The sequence below is a fragment of the Doryrhamphus excisus genome, linkage group LG20, assembly GCF_037039965.1.
Source record: "Doryrhamphus excisus strain RoL-2023G ecotype Guam linkage group LG20, RoL_Dexc_Guam_v1.1, whole genome shotgun sequence".
NCBI classification, from domain to species: Eukaryota; Metazoa; Chordata; class Actinopteri; order Syngnathiformes; family Syngnathidae; genus Doryrhamphus; species Doryrhamphus excisus.
Genome location: NC_136376.1, coordinates 8,844,051 through 8,867,880, shown reverse-complemented (window position 1 = coordinate 8,867,880; position 23,830 = coordinate 8,844,051). Strand labels below are relative to the sequence as shown.

Below are 23,830 nucleotides of genomic sequence, written 5' to 3'. Positions count from 1 at the left end.
AGTTTTAACTCTAGTGTCCTTGAGTCTATCTGTTCATTTATCTCAAATTTAGATGCAAATCTAATGTATTTTAAACTTTAATATATTTATTTTATCACAATTATGATGTAATGTCATAAAACAATGTAATATGTTGCACAATACTAAGCTGAGTGGCAGGAGCCCAAAGATAAGGTGCAGAATTCCAAAGGAGATTTGTAGGACATCAGTGATGTTCCATGGTGATACATGTCTGGCTGTCCGAGAATTCCATCCTGATTGTTGTCTGTAGTGGTTTAAGTTATAGCATTCTATTTGTGTGAAACATCATACTGTATCAATTGTTTAATGTGTTATATCATATTCATGACAACACAATACTAGTGAATATTATTCTAAATATTTCTCTTTCTTCGCTTTGTTGTCCATCCATGGCTGTGTTTTGTCTCTCGATGCGGCGTCACAGCCAAGATGGAGCACTTCAGAAAGTTCACTGGGGGGCATTTGATAATCACAACTTCATTTTACTCATATTATGTTTCAAAAAATTGAAAGAGGGGTAAACACAAAATCTGTTCATGTCCAGTTTACAATATTAAATTTTTTTCCACATTAATTAATTTTTTTTTTTTTTTGGTTTGTTATAAAGTGTATGCCATTATCATTAAACCTATTGGGCAATACATTGTTGAAATATTTTACTCTTTGTGTAGTGACTTTATAGGATATAAGAACAAATGAAATAAAATAATAAATAACTAAAAATTATTGTCTTTTTTATATACCTGTATAGTTAAAGTTTCTGTTTCTGCTTTTTCTCTATACTTTGTCTCTGTCTGCTTGTCTGTCTGTTGCCAAGGGCCAATAATAAATGAGTCAGGGACGAACTTTGGACAAAATGATCAGGGGCTACTAACCCTGTCTTTCAATCCTAGTTGCGTCCCTCGATGGTGGTAAAAGTTTACTTACTTCAAAAACTGCACCCGTTGCATTTTGTTCCAAAAATGTGTGATTCAGTAATCGTAATAATAATAGTCGTAATAGTACAGCAGACGTAATTGACTTCTAACGGACGGCAGAATAAGACAATGTTTAAAATGAGCCAACTCCTCAAATATCTACAGGAGTTAAAACACGAGCACCCCTAATATGACCAAAGACCACAGAAATAAATTATGAGTCCAAGGGTCTGCAGCCGACGAAGGACCCAGCCTACTCGGTCGAGGAAGGCCAGACTTCCGAAGGTTCCTCCTCCAACAGCGACCAGCAGTCCTCACACTTCCTGGTTGTGTCACGTGGTCTCATATTTACCCGGACGGAATGACGATGGCATTTCTGATATAAGGGTCGGAATTGGAGCGCGTAAAACATAACAAAAGTCAAGGGCAGCAGGTTTTACAAGAAAGAGAAGAGAGGATTGCCAATATAAAAAAAATAGTAACTTAAGTTTTGAGTTTTAATATATTTCTTTTATTTGGAGGGATATTGCTTTTAACCCTTCAAATTACACGTGTTTAAGTGGAGGCCTTTCACACACATGCAAAAGATAAGAGTTTACCAAAATAAAGCCACTGAAGCGACAAGCACTGCAAGTTTTGAAGGAAACTCACAGCCTCCCTGTACATTGAGGCAAGTTCCTGGTGGGTGTCGAGTGGAGGGTGGGAGAGATCCATACACAAACCAAGATAGAATATGCCCAAAATTTATTGCTGACACCACAAACCTAATACAGACGTCCGGCCTTATCACACCCCCTGTCGGCCTACCATTTTAAGCGGGTCTTAGAACAGCGCAGCTGCAAAAAGCAGCTTCAATCCCTATGTTTTTACATATTTCACATTGTGCAGATGTGGCATCGGCTGGCCAATAAGAAGTTGCCACCGCCGTGGACTGCGGCAGATGTTGTCCAGTCGGAGATGGTAGGTGGATGCCGCTGGTGACCTCCTGACCTGCAAGCAAACTGCAAGCGATATTTCCCCATAACCCGTAACTCATGGGGGTGTGTGTCTGCTTTGCACAGACACTCTTTGTTCCATATGTGTTCCATCTGTGTGTAACTAAACCAGTAAAACGGGTTATAATAAAGTAATCAGTCTGATGTGTTCCACGACTAAGTGTTGTCTATATCATGTGGGTGTATCAAGCCAAACTGTGAGATGAGTAACTAAAACAATATGAATATTAATATACCTTCAGTTTCCATGAAGGAATTTGCAGCATCAGCATCTTTTGTGCACTGCAAGCATTATTTCACAATTTTGATAAGAATGTTGCAGTACTGTCATGTAGTGATAATACATTGTCAATTGTTGGGAAACTGTTGTTTTGAAGACTTACTGAGGTTGCATCCAAGTCATGTTGGCGGTGATGATGGAGCCCCAGTCATCTCCCTGCACACAGAACTGTGAGAACCCGAAACACATTAGCTTCAGGGAAATTTTGACAGCATGAGAGTGTCAAAGTGTACATTGATGGATGGATGGGTTGGTGTATTGATGTATGGATGGATAGTATCTCATAAAATGTGCACAATTGTTGAAAAAAAGTTCAATATTGTGAACTACTGGCTCATCAAATGAAGTGCAAAAACGTGTTCCTCAGTGTGCAGAATTGGCCCAATGGTAAAAAAAAATTGAAAAAAATACCAGTATAAATATTAAGCAAGTTTTTAGTTTTTCTAGATAAGAATATCACGACCAAATGTGAACCCGGTCTAAAAATTCTAATTTTAATTCTAATCTAATTTTATTTCTACAAAGCCAGAGTAAAAAAAAAAAAAAAAAAAAAAAAAAAAGCAAAAACGAGCACAGCCTAATATGCCAGCAACCACAAACCGGAAATCAAGTTTGTCAGGACGATGTTGATTGGGGCACACAGCAGCCAATCACATCGCGTGACGCAGTTTTTTTATACAAAAGAAAGAGCAGTACGTTGTTGTTGCTAGTTTGTTTCCGGAGTGAGACGAAGGTCGCGATGTTTTGGAGGCTTCTTTTCCTTATACCCGGGGCAGTTTGTGCCGCTGGTTTAGTTGGTGGCTTCTCCGATGTGGATGCCAATAACCGGAATATGCAAAACGCCCTGAGCTTTGCCATTGTCGAACACAACAAGGCAACGAACGATCTGTACCTCAACCAAATGACAGAACTTGTGAAGGCTCAGCAGCAGGTTAGTGACGTGCGACGATCAGCACAAAATTGATCTAAAAGCGCTTTATTTGTAGCGTTTATAGAATTTAAACCATCTTTACATTAGCTTTATTCACACTACAGCTAAGGCTTGTGTTTCGTGTGTGGGTTCTGCTTTTTCAAATACAGTACAGTATATCCGTGGTGTGATTGTCTCGTCATTTTTTAAATGCACAATTAGAGTTGTGGCATTGTGTATTCTTGCAGGTAGTCAACGGCATTAAGTACAGACTCACTGTGAAATTGGCAAAGACCTCTTGCAGGAAGGACAACCCAGAGGAACATTGCGCTGTGTTCCAAGACCCGCCAATGGCTAATGTAAGATTCTGCATATTTAGTTTATTTAAATATATTATTTCGATATTTTAAATGACAAAGTGTCCTGTTCAGTTTTATGTTTGAAAATGTATTGTCAACGGTTGGATATTTTATTTTTTTTCTGTTAGCTAATAACTATATGTTGTACAGTCTGCATACAGTAATCATCATTAGATCATCATTGTAGCTAAGTGTTATCAATAACTAACACAGAGATTGCAGCTAATTAGTGATGCACACATTTTTGTAACACATATGGGCCTACTGTATAATTAAGCATTCTCAAGTTAAGTTGTTCATGAAGTTAGACACAACATGGGTTGATTAGTTTGCAAAGCATGTGTTCTTTAGGCTGTTTGATGCAAGGGGTTGCAGAGATTAAGAAAGGAAATGCACATCAGGGTTTTAATCACAGTGCAGCATCCAGGAACCCAAAGAGCCGAGAACGTGATGAAATGCAGGCTATCCAACAAACCCGGACAGGGAGTTTTATTTTTATTTTTTTTACTGTTATGTACACAGAATAAACGATATAACAATATATCTAAACAGTACATACTGTTCCACGTGGACTAATCATATCTTTATATTTCACATTTTGTTTCCTCAGGCTTACCAGTGCACATTCGAGGTTGTGAGCAAGCTATGGTTGGGCGAAATGACTCTGACGAAGACAGAATGCTCACATTGAACCACCTTAGAAAATGTGTTTGAAATCAGCTTTAGACTATTGTATCCCTGTGTGAGTCAATCTTATAAAGTACAATGATATGTATAATGATTATCATATTTTTGGAGCGTGTGGACAATTTTAAACTAGTATTTCCAAATAAATATAGTTGTCCTTTGCCACTTTGCAAATGATGCGGCTTCACTCCCGCATCAATTTCAGTACATTTTTTCACTTCCTGTATTCCTTGTGTGATTTTTAACTTGTAATGTAATTGTTTAGATTTTTTTCACAATCATAATAATTATCAATACAAATGATAATAAATATAGATACACACAAGTTTAAGAGTCTTCTTCCTTGTAATTTGCAAACATCAACTGCTTGTATTTTTCTTGAATTTGCTCATCCCAGTACTTTGTTTGAGGTCCTTATTCAATCCGTTCCACAATTTGATTCCACATACTGAAATGCTGGGGGTTTTGAGTGTTCTCACACTGAGATCATATTTCTCTCGTGTATAAAAGTATTGTATGACATTTTAGGGCAGGGGTCTCAAACTGAATTTACTTGGGGGCCACTGGAGCTAGGGTCTGGGCGAGACTGGGCCGCATCAGGTTTTCAAAAAAAAAAAATGCATTTATTAAAAACAGAAAAATGAATAAACTTTGCTTTTGTTCCGATTTTCTACAAGAAAAGCTCTGATAAAACATTCCACTGTTCTCAAATATCTTTATTTTTATTTTTCTACACAAAATAAGATGAAAAATAAATAAACAAATCAAGAATAAAGAAAATCAATCAATCAGTAATAAATAAATATAATAATAATAAAACACCAAATAATAAAAACTTAAGAAACCACATACAGTTGGTGGGTAGACAAATTATTTTTTTCAGATTAAAATGAACAAAGCATTATTAGAGCCCTGTAGACATGACAAAACACGACTATAGTCACATTTATACTCTTTTTATTTACAACATATTGCGCAACTGCAGGGTCTTGAGACACATACTAACTCGCAAACTAGAGAGCTAGCGACCTAAACGGTAGCCTTCAAGTTATTTCCTTTAAACTTAAATAGCCCAAAACTTACCACTTCCACGCGGATAGGGAGGATAACTATTAACACTTATTTAACCTTTAACATGAACATTAATCAAACGTAATAATTTTTTCTGGGTACATGATACCATACAGCATCCATATCAAACTTGCGCGGGCCACACTAACATTAAACTTTCATATCAAGGCGGGGGCCTCAAACTAGTGTCCTGCGGGCCAAATTTGGCCCGCGGGCCGCGTGTTTGAGACCCCTGTTTTAGGGTAATAGGTAATTGTTTGTACAACAAAGAGATATGATGATATGCCGTATTCTAAAACTAGTCACTGAGTGTCAGTAATGTTACATTGATGAGACAACAGTAACAAGCTTACATTATATCCTATTTTCTTTTATGACGTCTGCAATATTTTGTAATATGTGTGTAAAGATGACTGTAGGGGTGTTATTTCATGTCTAGAGGTCTCTGAATGGGGTGTGGAGGAAAGGGTGTAATGGAGTTTTTATATTTACATTTATATTTAAATGATCATTTGGCTCCCAGCTTCTCTGCCATTGTGACACGCGGGGCAATTCGCTGCTGGATCTCTCGCCTGCGATGGAATAAGGATCTACGCTTTAAAAAATGTGAGTCACAAGAGCTTTTTTCAGAGATAACAGGTAGCTGATGTGCTAAGACCATTCAGTATTACTGTGTCCATACCAAAAATGTCTTTACATTTGGATGATCTAAGTTTGTGGTTGATTGACATCTATTGAACGTGTCTAAGGTGATAAACACCTTGCTATATTAGCCAAAGAATCAATAAAATAATAAGTAAACCCTATTAAGTCAAATTGCACCAAGTCCAAATCTTCTTCGTCTTTTTCTTGGGTGTTCTTGCCTGGAAGTGTGTATCTATGTTGAACAGTGTAAACCTAAGACCAACAAAAACTACCAAAGCAAACCAAATTTGGTAGGATGACCTGCAGCATGTCTGCATGTCATCCAAGGCTTGTTTTCGAGATTTTTTTACATGTTTTAATTTGACGAGTCTGGCATTCATTTTGTTTGTTTAGGGCCTAAACAAACACAGTTAATCAATGTATCCTTATTAGGCTTATTAGCCTTAGACTAATAAGCCTAATAAAGAGACATGGATTAATAGTTATTCAGTATAAGAGAGTATCCAAGTGTGCTGTCTCTACCTTCACAGCAATGAGGAACAAGAAGACTGAGTGGGATAGTTGAAAGAAGAATATTTTGTTTTGCTGTGGTTTATAAGGTATGTCATATTTACATTCATGCTGGCTGGCAAAAATGTATTCTGATGTTCATATATTTTTGTGTTTTGTGTGTGATAAGGGATAAGTCAGCATGATTATTGCACAGGTGTGCCTTAGATTTGGTATTCCCAACTTGGCGATTTTGTCGCTACATCTGACATCTGGCCATATTCCAACCCCCCTTGATGGCATATTATATCAAAAGAGACTTGCATATGGGTGGTCATTGTCTGTGTTGATATATGATGAGGATTGTACTCGGGTATGATTTCAGTGGACTTGCTGGTCCCCAAGAATGAGGATCCTACAAAAAGACGAACTCCAGACTGCTGAAGAAGTCCTGCTGAAACACTTACCAAAGTCCTTGCAGGTATAATCTGCTGACACCTTAACGTTTTCATTAATCATTTACATATTTGAGTGAAGAAATTTGTAGTTTGAATTTGAAGTAAGTTGCAGAGCCGGCCCTAACCAAAGTGGTGCCCTAGGCAAGTTTATGTTTTATTCATTCATTTAGTCATTCATTCGAGGGTCGCAGGGGTGCTGGAGCCTATCCCAGCCTATCCCCAGTCTTCAGGCGAGAGGCGGGGTACACCCTGGACTGGTCACCAGCCAATCACAGGGAACATATAGACAAACAACCATTCACACTCACATTCATACCTATGGACAATTTGGAGTCACCACTTAACCTTGCATGTTTTTGGAATGTGGGAGGCATGCACGGGAAAACATGCAAACTCCACACAGCCACCAAGGATGTAATCGAAATCGGGTCTCCTACCTGTGTGGCCTGTGCGCTAACCACTTGTCCCTGTGGAGCCGATTATGTTTTATATTGTCTTTAATTTGCAAGGCAAAGTGTCACCAAATTTCCATGGCTAAGAAATAAAAAAAATATATATATAAATATAAATAAATACACAACAAACAACAAAAATTAAATATGATATTAATACAAATTTATATTATTTCTAAAACATTTTTATTTATTTATTTTAATTTATTTACATTAATATTAATATAATTACACTTATCACAAAATTAACTTGCTGTAATATTAATTAGGCATTGTTTTACGTCGGAGTTAATGTGAGCTTCTTAAAGGTGAATTTTTTTCCAGATTTTTGGTGCCCCATGAAGGTCACAGCACCCTTAGTATTTGCCCATATTTCCTAATAGGCCAGCCAGCTCTGATACATTGTTTTGTTTGTAACCCACTGCCATTCCTTTGTTGTTTTTGCAGCTCTACGGCTTGGTATATGCTTATAACAAGAATGAACCTAATCCCGTACAGTTCATTGTTGATACATGGCCTGATTTTAAAGTCTTCATTTGCCGACCTGATACAGAGGTGAGTTTGATTCCTCCTAGAGCTAGTACCCCCTCTCACTTTGGTATTTTACAGAAAAAGCAAGACTTCACAAGAAAGGTGGCAATCTTTAGCATGGATGAGCAGATTTTAAAGAAAATGCTGTCAGAGGAGGATGCAATCAACTGGAGCTCTTACTTTCGACTTGGAGGTAAGAAAAGAAAGTGTCTTGTAAAAATTACAATTCCTTTGAGACAGGGGGTGTTGTTGGGACTGAAAGTCAGGGAGGGCTTATCCCTAAGGGGAAACTTATACAAATGTAAAATGAATGTGTCTATAGTACATGTGTAATGATTGCATGAATAATAAGTGTATTTGAATTAATATCATGTAATGTCGTTTCAGGGTGTGACGTTTCTCACACCTCCACGCTCAGAGAGGTTTTATTGAACAGAAAACTCAACTACCACTGGGTGGCTTCCACAAACGTTCTGTATCTGCCAGATAGCTGTCATCTGGTCACACCGATATTTGATAGGTGTGTAGATGGTAATAACACACACACACACATACACATGCACATTCTAGTATCTCACAGCATTTCAGCAACTATTAGCATTATTAACCATATTATCTATGACTCTTCTCATGGGACCCTGACTCAGGGTACGCAGTGAGTCCACTCAGTTTGGGGAGGGGCATTTTGTCAGTTTTGACTGTGAGGAAATAATATTAATATATATTCTATTCTTAATATATATTCTAATATTTTAAAAATCTGTACATTGACTTCTCTAAAGTATAGCCCAGTTTAATTTCTATGACATTGATGAAATTTGAGGGGTGTGCTCAGTTTAATTAGATACTCTACTACAAATTTTAAGTAACATTATTTTTTGTTTTTACAGCAAGCTTAAATCAAGGATTTCATCTCTCAATCTTTCCCATATTGACCTAATAAATCGGACCTGGACGTTTGGTGGATCTGAACATACATACAAGAACCTCACATTCCTCATCAGCAACTTGCCTTCATGCTGCGTCATTGATGATCAGGGTCAACCTGTATCATGGATTCTTGTGTATGAATGCGCAGCACTGGGTATTTTATATACCCTACCTGAACACAGACATAAAGGTTATGCCAAAGCGTTGATCTACACCATGGCCCAGAGACGCCTAGCTGAAGGCTACCCAGTGTTCTGCTACGTCATGGAAGACAACCCAGTCTCTTATAAGATTTTCAAAAGTCTGGGCTTTATTGAGGATCCCTCATACAGAACATCATCGTTTGAAATAAACATCTAATTCGTAAAAGCTGACATATCTTTGGGTCATTCTAATAATTTGGTATCATTTCAGCTTTATGACTTGTAAAGTTTTACTTTGCAAGAATGTTTCTTATTATGGCAATATGGGCTTATTTACTTATAGGAAAAAGATCTTGGTTGAGCTCAAATTCTTGGCATGCAACATAGTCTAACTGTCCACTTTTGTGGAAAAAAATCATCCCAGTTGGAAAATAGAATGCCTGAAATACAGACATTTTTACCTTTACAAAGCAAAGGGGTCAGACAACCCACAGAAACTACAAAACAGTACATCCTTCATGGCTGAAGTCGGAGCTAAAACTGTTGTATTCAACAGCGTGCAATTATGGAAGAAAGGACACCTTCTTGGTGCCACTCAGTCTTCAGGTTAGTCTAAAGAATTTACATCAAAGGGTATCTTCCTGACCGCACCCCTTCATCATTAATTAATGGAGTACACTCCCTTGTGGGTCACATACAGTAATATAGATATAAATGTACATATGTGCTGGTTCAGACGGTTACATTAAACAGTGGTTGCTTTGAATGTTTATTGCATTGAAATGTGCCTGACACTCTGAAAAACCTGCTTGTGAGGTTTTTGTGCACCTGTCAACCAAATTATGACTGCGCCGGATGCATTTCGGCTGCACTGAGAATACACCAGGTCAGAGTTGACGAGCTTTCAGCGCACCTTTGGCGCACTGTTTTGTCACAAAATTATCACTGCCAAGCTGAATTTGTGAACATGTCTATGGCGTCACATTGATTCAAAATGCCGCCACACCCATTTTGGCACAGCTGAGCTGGATGAAATTACCACTGCGAGAGTCTTAAAGTTTTTTTTTCACAAATATCGATAAATACCCCATATCCTGGGGGATATTTTAATGCAAAATGTAGATTTAAAAAATGTTAAATTAAAAATAAAATTGTTTAACAGGGTTGACAGCATCAAGGTCAAGGTTTATTTATAAATCACATTTAAAACAAACAGCCCCAAAGAGCTGTGCAGATCAAGAAAATAAAGTGGTGGCAGTGTCACCAACCAATGAATTTTACAGTGAAAGTCATCACTTGCTATCAAAGTAAAGGCATTTATAGGTTTTTTGATTTTAGGAGATGGAATCTGAGACGTGTCAGGAATATCTACAACACAAAACCCCTTCCCTTGTCTATACTTAGTCCATCTATACATAATATGATTTCACCAAAAGTCTACTATCATTTTGGCGTTTTGTTATTGAATTTATTTTACATAGCTACATTTCTGTGCACATAATCCTGAGGAGCTTTTATTTTGATATCTATTTTTATTGTGTTGGTTCTCATGTCCAACCGGACATCACTTCCTGATTCTCAGTAGTTCGGTAGCTTCATGGTCTTAGGCACAGATTCAATTTACCAAAGGTGAGTTGAGACATTTAATCCAGTAAATTCTGAGTAATACCACTACGACGCACTCAAAAGCAACATTTAAGTGTGCTTGTTTTAGTTTTCATGATGTTCAGTGCTTTGTGTTTTTTTTTGTGGTTATGGTTAGCATAATGCTATTTGAAAAAGCGGACAGACGTTGGCTGTTTCAATTCGCGCACTTTCGTACTTACTTGCCTTCTGAGTGCACAAGTGCGCTCACACTGAAAAGTACCGCACGTCATAATGTAGTGAGGTGACAGTACCCGGATGTTGCACTCAGAACGCCCCCATTTTGGTGAGTGTGCCATGATGGACCTTCAATCGCCATCTTGGCCACATAACGGAAGGGTAAAATCGATAAAACCGATAAAACATTTACGACTTTTTAGCGTATTGTTATTTAAAACAAACCCAACACATCAACAAAATAAAATTACAAAATTGACTTCCCTACCATAACACTTGGAATACATTACTATCAAAGAGACTTTACATCGACTGAAACAACAACAAAACAACCAAAAAGTACTAAATAATATTTTGCCAAGTACTTATTGTTATTTATAGATGTGGCAACCATTGAGTCTCTCGTCTGGGTAAATAATATAACATTTAACCATCATATTGGATAAACATAAATACTACTAAGAAGGTAATAATAATATTAATATTGAAATAACTGTTGTGATATGGGAAGGACTGTGGTTAAATAGGCTTCTTCACACGTTGAAATGTGGAACACTAAATATGAGATGCACTCCAATGTAACCTTTTATGTATGTTTGAAATACACATAGCTAATTATATTAATATGCTGTTGTTACATTTATTTTACCAGAATTTTTAAATATTAAAAACACTTGTAATCTGTACATGTAAAAATAAAATATCTTAAATATAAATATAATAACTATCCTGAAGAGCTATATTTCTGTTGGTTGGAAATGTATTCCACAGCAACATTTGCAATGGTAGAGCACCACCTTGTGACTCTAGTGATATACTAAAGGACTATTCTCCATTGAGTTACTATATAAACAAAGCATCTGCATATCACGGGAGTTGCATAATGACTATTTGTTTTACTTGATCTTTATATTCAAAAGTTCTGCAAGGCCCAGAAGGAAGGTGAATCGTGATGATCAACTTTAAATGCTTGATTAAGCCTGAGCTTTTGATGTCATTCAAAAGGAAACAGGCTGCAAGTGAAGCTTGAAGGGCACACAGCAGTGGGTGACGGAATCTCCCCAAAAATGAAGGTCCTACAAAAAGATGAGCTTGTGATGGCTGAGAAGGTTTTGCTGAAAGATCTACCCAGTTGTTTTGAGGTAGACTTGCGGACATTTGTATAAACGACATTCATGTTTTATTGGCGCAAAGCATAAATCATTATGCTGGTAAACTGCTGCTCATTTTCTGTCTTTGTAGGTCTATGGATTCGTGTATGCTTACAATCGGAACAAACCTAGTAACATACAGTTCATTGTTGATACATGGCCTGATTTTAAGGTCATCATTTGCCGACCTGACCCCGAGGTATTCCACTGGGATTTAAAAAAATATCTATACATTATATATAGTATATTTTGTTTGATTCCTTCTGACTTTAAATTTCTGTTTTTATTTCACAGAACAAGCTAGCCTTGGAATGGACAAAAAAGATAACATTCCACTGCAAGGATGAGCAGATTCTGAAGAAAATGTTATTAGAGATAGTTGACTGGAATGATCGTTTTCATTTTGGAGGTAATTTTTTATAGTTACAATATGTCTCGTAAAAGTCATTCAAAATGGGATTCAAAAAATGTTCAATGATAGTAACCTTAGATATCCAATTCGGCTGTGGACACAAGTATAGTGTGTTGCAATGTATGCTGGACAAAAGTGCATGCATCTAAAAGTAGACTTGAATGAATTTAATACAAAAGTAACTGTATTTTCCATGGAAAAGTAAATGAAACTGGTTACAGTAGATTCAATATCATTGCAGGCTATGACAGCTCTCATGAGGCCATGCTGAAAGAGGTTTCATCTAACAGACATGTCAGATACAAACTTCTGACATCTGCCCATCTTCTGTATTTGCCCGATCGTAGTCATCTGATCACACCGGCAATTGACAGGTTGACAGACCGTGATGCAACCACATGCACCCAACACAATAGCTTGCAGCTTGCCATAGTAAAGGAAAAAAAATGAAATACAAAGGACAATTTCAACCAAAGTTTTGCCGTACGCCCTCTGCATCCTATGTAGCTGGTGTGAGTCTACAACAGGTATTTCAATCTTACGGAATGCTTCCGGGGGCCACAATGAAATAAGGAATCCTACATTGCATACATTAATTTATCGCAGTTGACCAATATTGATAAATATATTCATATATTTTTATTGAACTATATTCATAAATTGACCAATCATGATAAATGAATGAGGGTTTACAGTAAATACATTCAGTGTAAATGATGAATGAAAGGGCTATGTTAACGTTCAAGGTTACTTTACCTTCATTGAAGATATGATTCTTGACATGACCTCCCAAAAACCTTCCTCTTCAACACCACCTTCCTGTTTTGCCTTGCTATATGGCCTTTGCTACTATTGAATTCCGTAAATAACTTTTGACAAAACAGGAAGGTGTTTATGAAGAGGGTGGTGGTGACAGTCATGTCTTCAATGAAGTAAGTAACCTTATATGTTTCATTTGTCATCTACATACATTTAGCATTGTTTTATCCATGTAGAACTATAACTGTGTAAAACTTTTAAAATTTGTGTTGTGTTCACAACAACCGCTGATGACATCATAGACAGGCAACATAGCCGACTTCTGGTTCTAGTTGCCATTTTGTTAGTAAGGATGCCAATAGGTCGTTTTGTGATAATACATTAGGAACACGATTGGCCTCACAAAGTGTAATAACACGACAAGATGCATGCCGTATTGTACGCAAAGCAAGACAAAATATTTCAAAACCCCAAATCACACTACCTGGGACAGACGTCCCACTGTACTGCAACACTGGAAACAGTACTGTTCATTCAATGTAAACGACTTACACAAATGTATTTGACCGTTGACTTTCATATAATTTTATCTTCTCAGACTTTAACATTTTTAATTTTGTTTTACAGTGAGCTTGAATCAAGGATTTCATCTCTCATGATTTCCAATGCTGACCTGGTGAATCAAACCTGGAAGTTTGGAGGGGATAAACAAGGGTACAACAAAATTAAATCCCAGATCAGCAATTTGCCTTCATGCTGCATCACTGATGACCAGGGTGAGCCTGTATCATGGATTCTTATGTATGAATACTTGGCGATGGGCATGTTGTATACTCTGCCTGAGCACAGACAAAAAGGGTATGCCAAAGTGCTGGTCCATACCATGGCCCAGAAGCTCTTTGATCAGGGTTACCCAGTGTTCTGCTACATCGAGGAGGACAATGTGGTCTCCTATAAGCTTTTTAAAAGCCTGGGCTTTATAGAGCATCCCTCATACAGAGCACAATGGCTTCATTTAAACAAGTGATCAGCAAACGATACTAATTTGGATCATATCTGATGAACCATATTTTTTTTTATTTTAGGAGGTATTGTGAGTAAAATAGTCCGTACTAAGGGTGACTTTAATAAGACAATTTAAAATTTGTCAACCAGGGGATCAACATCTTCTCTCGTCAACACAATCAATGTTGTGATTTTGAATGAAGTCCTTTTTTTGTAAACTCTTTGCAACTGATGAATGCCAAGCTCTGAAGAGAGCAACGCTTTTTGCACTAAATAATTGCACTAGAAAGCTGTTCACCAAACAGACCACCTAAACAGATCATGTATAGATATCAGTGTATAATAGCGTGCCACATTTCACTTTCTGTAACATTTGAAATAGTCATTTCTGCATTTAGATCACCCGTTACTGGAAAACAATAATGGCATTAGCAACATCATTAAGCCTTTACTCTCATTGCAGCATAAAGCACACGATAAATTCAACCATGACTTTTGTGGTTACTTTGTCAAGTCTACAGCTTGTCGTAATCCCCATTGAGACTTGGCAAAGCTCCTTCACACACTCCTGATCAAAATTTAAGACCAGTTGAAAAATTTCAAGTGTTTCTAGTAAAGTGCGTACTACCATGGTTTCTTTTTGCATTTTGAAGCTCAACTTAGAACCTCCTTAAATCCAACACTGCAAAATGTAAATTATTGTTATTTTTCCAACTGGTCTTAAAATTTTCATCAAGAGTTTATCATTTCATATTCATTTCTTAGACATTACATATTACCAGTTCACTCACTCAGTATAACTTCTCCAATCATAGTAAAAATATGTTTACAAATTATCTAATGATACTAACATAACTATCACACTTACAATACTACATTATTATACCTTCAAACATGAGTTTAATATTTTTCTTCACACTCTCACTTAATACTGTTTCAAATATATTTTGTAACCCAATGTGTGTAATCATCATGCTATGTAATCAATACACAAGTAGTTATTGTGACATGGTGTACTGAAACACCCAACTGGTTTTTGTATGAAGAAAATCTTTCAGTTCCATTTATGTATGAGACAATTAATTATAAGGTTCTATGTGGAACTTTTTCACTAGATAATCAACAAAGAATCACTTACTGCAAAAAACATGCTTTTTTATTATGCAACACTGGACACACACAAAGAGAAATAACTAGCAGTTGTTTTAGTTGTAAAACTTTATTGATTGATTTCCAGGGCATTACTTAACAATGAGTCAAAGCTAACAGAAATAAAAAAAAATGGTAAAATGAATATCAGTTACAGGAATACAAATGTCCAACTTATTTTTGGGGGTAAAATAAATGAATAATACCAGTACCAATATATTATATGCACATTGCAGCTCAAACAAATTCCACAAGCAGAAGGTACTCTCCATTGATATCTTCATGTATTATGCTATCAGTATGCAGATGTGATTAAGTTTTTCATGCTATTTGGAAAATTGTGTGCATTCTTGATTTTATCCTTATACATGTTGTTTCAGTTTGCACACCCATGGAAAATAAAGTAATCAAAGACATCATAGTAGTGTGTTTTACCTCTTAACTCATTGGAAAATAAAGTTTTCATTTATACACTGTTAGTGTACAGAAAACTGGTGGAATTAACCAAACAATGGTCATCGTAATGTTTATGTTCAATGGCCTGCAAAAAATGGATTCACCTTCTCTATGAAGAAACAGAGGGGACTTCACTAGATCTGAAATGAAAAGGAACAATTATGTCAGGCTGACAAACAGTAACACAAATGTGCACACATTTCACAACTGCCATAACATTTCATAACTAGAAAATCAACAAAAAGACTGCAAAATAATCCACAGTCTTAAGTAGCTTCCACACACGATAAGACACAACAGCGCCTCTGCCGGCTGCAGGCAGGCAGTGCCTGTGGATATTCTCATTCATCCAGGTCATTGTATCCTCACCGCACTGAATCGATCTCATCCGGACTGTTCAGGTTGTCTTGAGCAGTCCGACCTGATCGATTCAATGCTGCGAGAAAGCTAATTCATTGATTTTTATGCCCATCCCTAAATCAACCACATGTAGTGAATAGATATTATAACCTTCTTTCACCTCTTTTCTATGTACTCTTCCAGGCGAATCAACCACTTTTCCCAATACTCTGACATGAGCTCAGAGTTCAATTTGTGTGCGTGGGCAGGTGAGCCATTCTTGTAAGCAACAACAATGAGACCATTTTGCACCTGGAAAAAAAAGTGAGGGATGATGATGAACCATATAATTTAATCACTTACGTCTCACAAAAGCGAGTACATACCTCATATTTCAGCAGCCCCTTTGGAACATATACTCAAGGGACAATACTATCGAGATGAAACTTTGATAGACTGTATACATTAGAGTAGTCAGTGTACAGCTTGTATAGCAGTATAATGTACACTCAGTGCACTCGACACACAATCATTGTCCTAACAGCTGGTAACCCAAGTGAGAACACCTCATAGTGAAGATGTCCAATCGATGAATATGTGGTGTGAGCAGCATTAGCAACCACTGCTTTAATCCTCTTGGGCATGGAATCACAATTAGCTCATGATCTGCTTCAGAAAGTACACAGTACAACTAAACACAGCTTCCTATTGCTGGCAGCACCAATGCAGTCCCAGACCATGACCACCTCTGTATTTGACTGTTGTCAAGTCACAGTATATCCAAGATTTTGTTCTATAGTATTGTCCCTTGAGAATATATAATGAAATGGTTGCTGAAATGTAAGGGGATGCTCCCATTTGTGAGATATTGTATACATGAATAGAAGATACTACCTGGTATTTGTATTTGCCATCATTGTTCAAGGCTCCTGCATAGGCTGCCACTTGAATGGGGTTGTCGTATGTGTTGCTCAGGAATGGTTTTGGCTTATCTGAAGTCTTCCAGTCAATAACACATAGAACCCCTCTAAGGACGAAAGGGTCTATAAGTCAATCGGACATGGAGACAAACTGACAATGCAAACCAAATAAAACTCACCTGTAGCGGGCCACACAGTCCACAACTCCCAAGTAGTTAAGAGTGTCATGCTGCACAGTGCTCTCAATAGCTCTTGCAGCACCGACATCTTCCAGTATGTGAGAGACGCTCTCCATGTATCCCAATACCTCAGTTGGATGTGGTGCATGCGGTCTGTCATTCCCTGCCATTAGAACCTCCTCCAGGGCGGAATGGAATAGTTTCCCTTGTCTAAATAAATCTGATTTTAAAAACAAATTTGATGAAACAAAGCAGAGTGAGCATATTTTCAGCATATTCCAAAACATACTTTTTGTGTATTCTTTAAAGCCTTCCTCCCCAAGTTCTGCCACCATCCTTTTCTTCCATCTCTCAAGGTAGAAGAGTTGCTCTGATGAAAGTGTTGCCTGAAGAATCCTGGTCACACTCGGTATTGACGACCTGCCTTGATCCCGGTTTAATACAATCCGGATTGGAGGTCCTGAGTCAAAATCCAGTGTTTCTGGAGTGTCCTCACAGTGCAAGAATGGATGCATGGTTTTAGGGAGCCTGGTCTCTGGTTTTGACGCAGCCTTGACAATAGGTCCGAACATGTGCTCATCCTCAGCTTTAATTGTCTCGGGTGTTTGAGAAGTGACCCTCGAAGACATGACAGACTTAACAAGAGAAATGTAGCGTTCACTGTCCACTAAGCTGTACGGACTCGGTCCCCTGCGGGAACTGAGACGGTGACTGGCTGACAAAAAACCGAAAGTGAGGGAGGTGTACTGAAGCATCCGGACAGAAATGCCTCCAGCGGATGGCAAACGTTTAAGAAAGAACATTATTGCAATGTCCTTACACCATGTGTTATATCAGACTGTTACTTACATGTATATATTATGAATATGCTCTGGATACTTGCATTTCGATAGCAGGACGTGTCTCAACATGTTTCCTAGTCAGGTGATTTAAGTGCCCGCCATGAAGGTTTTCACAACTTTCTTCTTTTATGGTGGGTACATACCGTTATAGTGTGCTTACACCACCAAGTGGCAATGATTGTGAAAGTTGCACACTTAAAGTGTCTGGGCATTGTAGTTCTCAGCATGGCTTAAAAACATAGACTAAAACAGTCGTGATACATCGCAAAAACCACATTACCCACAATGCTCTGCTCATTAAACTACATCCGTCAGATACGGGCGGATACGCTATTTTGTTACAATTTTGTCGGCCTCTTGTTACCATCATTTTGTGGTAACTAAAACAACAACAGCAGCAGTAATGGTTGGTTTACAAAGAGTTTAAGTAACATATCCTCAAATAGACAAAAATATGATATAGTTTAAGTATTGTTTGTCAGTTTTATTACTGCAGTGAAAAATCGTCCGGTGCAATAATCGTCAACAAAGTGGAAGAATATTGACAGCTCGTCAAGCCGCTAGCCGCTGTACACATACACAACGCTTCCTGCCCTGCCTGCCGACACTTCTTCACTCGACTTCTTTCCAGCTATGACTGATACTTTAGACCAAACCGACAAGGAAAAGGTAAGTCAAGCGGATCATAGCCAGGAAATTGACATTCTTGTGGAATAATTAAACGTGCTTAAATAAGTTTGATGAACGAATGTTGTCTATCGCTGCTAACTTGTTCCCATTAGCCTCCGGCTGTAGGCTTAGCATCGGCTCGTTTACAAAACTAGTCAAATTGTCTATGACATAATATGACACTGTGAATGCCGATTAAGTTAAAGGCATCGTTGTGAATTACACAGTCTAAATGTGCTGTCATACAGTGATATAAACATGTATTTTATTGTAGTGACAATAGACGAAATGTGTATTCTGTTGACGACTGTAATAGTAGCTTTCATAGAAACGTTTCAAGAATGCTGATGCAAGCATTTTTGCTTTATGAAAGTTGTCATTTGTAGTCTGTGCGGTTATTCAAGACTAATAGAATTCAACACAGGAACAATGTATGACAATGTATTTATTTTAGTTAGGATTAGCATTACATTAGTGTTTTGTTTCTCCGTAGATGCGCTCAGTGTCTGTGGACCTGAGTAATGATGTGTCTCTGCTTATTGACATTCCTGATGCCCTGTGTGAGAGGGACAAAGTCAAGTTTACAGTCCACACAAAGGTAAAATTTCACTTCTATAATGATATGTCACCTGAGAGTCACAATGGTGAAACCGTTTCCCTTCGAAGCAGTGTTCAATAAATTAATTCTGCTCCCAGACCACACTTACCACTTTCCAGAAGCCTGAAATCTCCGTTCCCAGGCAGCATGAAGATTTCATCTGGCTACATGACACTCTGGTTGAGACAGAAGACTATGCTGGCCTTATAGTGAGTGTTAAAATGTTTTCTGCAAACTATGAGGAACAGGGCAATTAATTAAATTGTGCTTGTGGTTATCCTTCTTAGATTCCCCCAGCACCCCCAAAGCCTGACTTTGAAAGTCCAAGAGAGAAGATGCACAAACTGGGAGAAGGTGAAGCCACTATGACTAAGGAGGAGTACACTAAAATGAAGCAGGAGTTGGAAGCGTGAGTGTCACATTCATTTTCCTTTTTCCTTTTACATTATATAAGTCATAGACAACTGGATTGCTTTTCAACCTTCTTTATATATGCTTTTTTCAGTGAGTACCTGGCTGTGTTCAAGAAAACTGTCCAAGTGCATGAAATTTTCCTGCAGCGGCTATCCTCTCATCCCATTCTAAGCAAAGACAGAAACTTCCAGATTTTCCTAGAATATGACCAGGATGTGAGTACCATATAATGCTGACTTCCTTTTTTGAGTTGTCTGTTGGAAAGAGGGGAAGTATTTTTTTTTACAGAACAGTTGTGACACACACCATCCTGCTGTGATCAGCAGTTGTGCTTATCTATGGAGACATTTTCATTCATGTTGTGTTTGCAGAATGTGTGTATTTTACCATTCTGCATAATAGTGTGATTAATTTGTTATGTCCTATTTGCATAGTAATTTCTTAAATGAATATCTTATTGATTATGTGCATTTATATTCTCATGCTTTCTAATTTTAGCTCAGTGTCAGAAGAAAGAATGCCAAGGAGATGTTTGGGGGATTCTTTAAAAACATGGTGAAGTCAGCAGACGAGGTCCTTATCTCAGGAATAAAGGTTTGGCGTTGAAGTGATCATCCTGAATCCAAATCTTTTTCAGCCATAAAGTGTCCTGACCATCTCCTTTCTCATTGTTGTTTCCCACACAGGAAGTGGATGACTTTTTTGAGCAGGAGAAAACGTTCCTTCTTGACTACTACAGCAAAATTAAAGATTCCACTGCCAAAGCCGAGAAAATGACCCGCACACACAAAAGTACTTGAGGGGTTTTATTATATTTTTAACATTTCAATGGATGGAGGATGAATGACAGAATCACACTTATAACAGAATCTTTTTTCAAATAGTATATTTCTTGTGCCTCTTTTTATTCTTTCAGATATAGCAGAGGACTACATTCAGATCTCGGCCACTCTGAACACACTTTCTGCTGAAGATAGTACAGCAAATAGGAAGTGGGTATAGCGAATGATTGTCTCATGAATGAATGAATAAGAATCAGTTGTATTGTGTTTTAGCACTTACACATCAGTGTAAGGTTAATGATCAGAACACTTGGAAAATCACTAACATTGGATTGTGGGGTTTTTTTGTGTTTGTTTTCAGGCACATGGAGAAGCTGTCGGATCTGTTTGAGAAGCTCCGAGTAAGTATCACTTAATGCAGTGTAAATATATGAATATAATTAAGCTGTTGTTTTATCTTTAGATCACACAGAAAAGGTGTGTGTTCATGTCTCTGGATTGTGGATGATGGGCAAAGTAAAACAAAACGTGCAGTTTTAGTCCTGTACTGATGTCACATCGTTATGCTGCTTATATGGTGCACTATAATGCTGTACATTTAAAATGTATTATCATGTGTTTGTCAATTATTAACGACTTAAGGTGAAAAACTGTACAAAACAGCCCATCCTTTTATAAGGGGGGAAAATGGCACCCTATAGTGGGGTCAATAAGGTTTATGAACTATATTTTTATTTTTCATGTTTTCCACAGAAAGTGGAGGGAAGAGTAGCGTCTGACCAGGAGCTAAAGCTCACAGAGTTGCTAAGATATTACATGCGAGACATTCAGGCAGCAAAGGTAAGTGATGAGTCACACCTTCTCTCCACATACAAATAAAAAAGAAAATTCAAATTAAACATTAGCTTCTTCAAAGCAAAGATTAACACAATACTTTTCAAATAAACTGTCTAGTTTTATATTTCTGTATATTTGGTTGTCCATGCTGCAAACCTCTTGGAGAAAGCTTGAAACATTTTGTTGGAAATGCATCTTGTTTTTGTTCTCCTGTTCAGTCCTGTCTATAACACATATTTTAGGATCTTCTGTACCGACGAGCTCGGGCATTGGCCGACTATGAGAACTCCAACAAGGCTTTGGATAAGGCTCGACTGAAAAGTAAGGACATTCCTCAGGCGGAGGAACACCAGCAGCAGTGTCTACAGAAGTTTGACAAGCTCTCAGAGTCTGGGAAGAAAGGTTTGTGCATCCACATGGAATAAATTGACACTAGAGCTGCAACAATTAATCAAATTGATGATTCATTGGTTATTCAATTACTTAACAATTAAATTTGGTATTGTTACTTCGTACTTCGTATTGGTATTGCACTCCTGATAGAGACCATTGAATTTATTGCGCAATTGTTTTTGTATGTATGCTGTCCAAGCCACATGCACACCTCATGTAGCTAAATGAGGTAATCAAAATATTACTGAAAGCTACCATGGCATTAACAATAACAATAATAGCATATTGTCAAATGAATACCTCTTGACCGTGTCAGTCAAAACTGAGCATTATTATTTTTGCAAGGTAATTATTTTTTTCCCATGCAACAGCTGTCCTTGAGTGACTATTGTATGCACAATACAAACCCCATTGTGTTTGCTGCAGAGCTCACCAGTTTCAAGGGTAGGCGAGTTGTGGCTTTTCGAAAGAATCTCATAGAGATGGCCGAACTGGAGATTAAACATGCCAAGGTGAGTGGTCTAATCTTTTTCTGAAATGTTTATACTTCTGAGCTTCATTTCTTGAATTGTTTTAGTTATAGCAGTCAGCCTGTAAAAAACTGTTAAGGGCATATACTGTAGCTAAAACAAGCAGCCATTCGAGGGGCAAAGATAACAACGGCCTTCAATTTTACAGTACAACATCCAAAACTGACTTGAGTCTTAAAAATATTCTTCATTGTCATTGCCTTTTGAATTGTCTCTTTAATGTTGATAAATACAAAACAGAGGCGGCCACTGGCCACATTCAGCTTTTTTGTTGTTTTTTGCAGCTGTATTGTTTTGAATGTTTTGCCACCAACCAAAGAAAGAATAAATGCAGTTTTTTCCTCCCTCTTCCACAGAGCAATGTGACGCTATTGCAGGGGTGTATTGAGCTGCTGAAGAGCAACTGACAGCAAATGACAGTATTCTTGTCCTAACTGCCATATGACCAGGTATGGCCAGTGAAATTCTGGTGTCTCTGGGGCCTCACACTGACATGAATTCACGCCCCATCTTGGCTTTCACTTGACTCTTGACCTATTGCTTTGTTAGCACAGCATTCTTCTATGTACTCAAACCATGTCCTCTGGTCCGCAGCGCATATTCTTTACACCCAACCCGATTTTTGACTCTAGCATTGAAGTTTACCTTTTGTTTTCTTTTTCTTGTAACAGCTCATTTTCATACAATTCATTGATGCTTTTCAGCGCCATTTCTATTTGAATTTTCTTTCTTGTGAATAGTCTGACACATCTATATGATTTTCACCAGAATAATTTTGAATTAGGGTCTGCCAACACATTCTCAATAATCCCAGATGATGGTTTAGCGCACCACATCCTATATAAAGATTGATTTTTTTTTAATTTGTTTGCACAAGGCAGTCATACTACCTCTAGTACAGGTATGATATTGTCTGCTGTACCTTCCTACTAATTGTGCCCTTTCAATCCTTCCATTTACAATGTTTTGGATATTTTGACCTCATTTTGCCCCATATCCTCAATCGCCTTGATGGGGTCTCATTTGGTAGGCCCATCATGTTTCCCAGGTATCGAAACAATTATGAAAATGTTAATACATTATAGATTTCTAAAAGAATGTATTTGTTATTGATACCAAGAGTGAATTTCTTTATGCAAGGATTTTCTAACTCAACGTTCGCTTTTTATAAATTTGTAGCAATATTGAATAAATCCTACTTTCCCAAAATTGGTCTGCTGTGAAATTCTTGAAGCAAGTTAATAAAAAAACACAAACCACGGTGGCAGTTACTATACCACTAGATGGTGCTATACCACTGTAAATCTATAGATAAGTGTTTGGCCATGTGAGCACTGAAACTACAGGAAGTGGCAACAATAAACTATAGTAGCCTTCATTTGGTTTTATTTGCTAACTACAGTTTTGTTAATTTCTCAAATTGCAATACTATGATACAGTCCTTTAAACAAATTGAATACCTCTGGCGATGTGGTACAATCTTAACCCTTAATGGGGCCTATCCTGCTCAATTCAGATATTGGATCCCAGTGGGACACTAAGGTTCTGGAAGTCAAATACACCATAAATCTCAAGTTTCGTGTAGGATAAAACCACATGGCTGACCTACTTGGATTTCTCAGCCTCCTCCCTAACTACGCTCAGAGCCGCCCTTCCCTACAAACAGATCACGAGCCCACAATCCAT

The 23,830-nt window shown here is 37.7% G+C and overlaps 5 protein-coding genes across 7 annotated transcripts; 4 read left to right on the top strand and 1 right to left on the bottom strand.

Moving 5' to 3' along the window:
• The first annotated feature begins 2,905 nt into the window (after positions 1-2,905).
• On the top strand, positions 2,906-4,494 carry cst3 (cystatin C (amyloid angiopathy and cerebral hemorrhage)). Its single transcript, XM_058059150.2, has 3 exons — positions 2,906-3,144; positions 3,372-3,482; positions 4,093-4,494. The coding sequence occupies exons 1-3, from the start codon at positions 2,953-2,955 to the stop codon at positions 4,171-4,173; spliced, it is 384 nt and encodes a 127-aa protein (XP_057915133.2). The 5' UTR covers positions 2,906-2,952; the 3' UTR covers positions 4,174-4,494.
• Positions 4,495-5,737: 1,243 nt separating this feature from the next.
• LOC131108302 (glycine N-acyltransferase-like protein 3) lies at positions 5,738-9,112 on the top strand. Of its 2 annotated transcripts, none has more exons than XM_078787172.1 (5): positions 5,738-5,846; positions 6,760-6,855; positions 7,732-8,008; positions 8,203-8,335; positions 8,706-9,112. In XM_078787172.1, the coding sequence occupies exons 2-5, from the start codon at positions 6,781-6,783 to the stop codon at positions 9,103-9,105; spliced, it is 885 nt and encodes a 294-aa protein (XP_078643298.1). In that variant the 5' UTR covers positions 5,738-5,846; positions 6,760-6,780; the 3' UTR covers positions 9,106-9,112. The 2 variants fall into 2 exon arrangements, with proteins under 2 accessions (XP_078643298.1, XP_057915253.2); XM_058059270.2 differs by having other exon boundaries at positions 5,744-6,855; positions 7,732-7,839; positions 7,894-8,008.
• A 1,323-nt stretch (positions 9,113-10,435) lies between these two features.
• On the top strand, positions 10,436-14,085 carry LOC131108115 (glycine N-acyltransferase-like protein 3). Its single transcript, XM_058058908.2, has 6 exons — positions 10,436-10,517; positions 11,715-11,851; positions 11,952-12,059; positions 12,155-12,269; positions 12,514-12,646; positions 13,659-14,085. Exons 2-6 carry the CDS (start codon positions 11,777-11,779, stop codon positions 14,056-14,058), a joined length of 831 nt encoding a protein of 276 aa, XP_057914891.2. The 5' UTR covers positions 10,436-10,517; positions 11,715-11,776; the 3' UTR covers positions 14,059-14,085.
• Positions 14,086-15,382: 1,297 nt separating this feature from the next.
• On the bottom strand, positions 15,383-18,054 carry mgme1 (mitochondrial genome maintenance exonuclease 1). Of its 2 annotated transcripts, XM_058058904.2 has the most exons (5): positions 17,369-18,054; positions 17,080-17,299; positions 16,875-17,007; positions 16,162-16,292; positions 15,383-15,781 (listed from the first exon to the last, which is right to left on the bottom strand). In XM_058058904.2, the coding sequence occupies exons 1-5, from the start codon at positions 17,880-17,882 to the stop codon at positions 15,751-15,753; spliced, it is 1,029 nt and encodes a 342-aa protein (XP_057914887.2). In that variant the 5' UTR covers positions 17,883-18,054; the 3' UTR covers positions 15,383-15,750. The 2 variants fall into 2 exon arrangements, with proteins under 2 accessions (XP_057914887.2, XP_057914888.2); XM_058058905.2 differs by lacking the exon at positions 15,383-15,781 and having other exon boundaries at positions 16,158-16,292.
• Positions 18,055-18,221: 167 nt separating this feature from the next.
• snx5 (sorting nexin 5) lies at positions 18,222-23,353 on the top strand. Its single transcript, XM_078787250.1, has 13 exons — positions 18,222-18,590; positions 19,084-19,188; positions 19,287-19,397; positions 19,476-19,597; positions 19,694-19,817; positions 20,101-20,196; positions 20,289-20,394; positions 20,519-20,594; positions 20,746-20,785; positions 21,138-21,224; positions 21,464-21,623; positions 22,041-22,126; positions 22,501-23,353. Exons 1-13 carry the CDS (start codon positions 18,555-18,557, stop codon positions 22,549-22,551), a joined length of 1,200 nt encoding a protein of 399 aa, XP_078643376.1. The 5' UTR covers positions 18,222-18,554; the 3' UTR covers positions 22,552-23,353.
• Positions 23,354-23,830: the final 477 nt, after the last annotated feature.

Excerpts from the sequence above, each read along its gene's own strand:
- LOC131108115 (XM_058058908.2), top strand. The coding sequence starts at position 11,777 with ATGAAGGTCCTACAAAAAGATGAGCTTGTGATGGCTGAGAAGGTTTTG. Across the intron at positions 11,852-11,951 it reads ATCTACCCAGTTGTTTTGAG|GTCTATGGATTCGTGTATGC; the intron begins GTAGACTTGCGG and ends CTGTCTTTGTAG. Across the intron at positions 12,060-12,154 it reads TTTGCCGACCTGACCCCGAG|AACAAGCTAGCCTTGGAATG; the intron begins GTATTCCACTGG and ends TTTATTTCACAG.
- LOC131108302 (XM_078787172.1), top strand. The coding sequence starts at position 6,781 with ATGAGGATCCTACAAAAAGACGAACTCCAGACTGCTGAAGAAGTCCTG. Across the intron at positions 8,009-8,202 it reads CTCTTACTTTCGACTTGGAG|GGTGTGACGTTTCTCACACC; the intron begins GTAAGAAAAGAA and ends ATGTCGTTTCAG. Across the intron at positions 8,336-8,705 it reads GTCACACCGATATTTGATAG|CAAGCTTAAATCAAGGATTT; the intron begins GTGTGTAGATGG and ends TTGTTTTTACAG.
- cst3 (XM_058059150.2), top strand. The coding sequence starts at position 2,953 with ATGTTTTGGAGGCTTCTTTTCCTTATACCCGGGGCAGTTTGTGCCGCT. Across the intron at positions 3,145-3,371 it reads TTGTGAAGGCTCAGCAGCAG|GTAGTCAACGGCATTAAGTA; the intron begins GTTAGTGACGTG and ends GTATTCTTGCAG. Across the intron at positions 3,483-4,092 it reads AAGACCCGCCAATGGCTAAT|GCTTACCAGTGCACATTCGA; the intron begins GTAAGATTCTGC and ends TTGTTTCCTCAG.
- mgme1 (XM_058058904.2), bottom strand. The coding sequence starts at position 17,882 with ATGTTCTTTCTTAAACGTTTGCCATCCGCTGGAGGCATTTCTGTCCGG. Across the intron at positions 17,300-17,368 it reads CTTTAAAGAATACACAAAAA|ATTTATTTAGACAAGGGAAA; the intron begins GTATGTTTTGGA and ends TTTTAAAATCAG. Across the intron at positions 17,008-17,079 it reads GACTGTGTGGCCCGCTACAG|AGGGGTTCTATGTGTTATTG; the intron begins GTGAGTTTTATT and ends TTTCGTCCTTAG.
- snx5 (XM_078787250.1), top strand. The coding sequence starts at position 18,555 with ATGACTGATACTTTAGACCAAACCGACAAGGAAAAG. Across the intron at positions 20,395-20,518 it reads AATGACCCGCACACACAAAA|ATATAGCAGAGGACTACATT; the intron begins GTACTTGAGGGG and ends TTATTCTTTCAG. Across the intron at positions 21,624-22,040 it reads CTCAGAGTCTGGGAAGAAAG|AGCTCACCAGTTTCAAGGGT; the intron begins GTTTGTGCATCC and ends TGTTTGCTGCAG.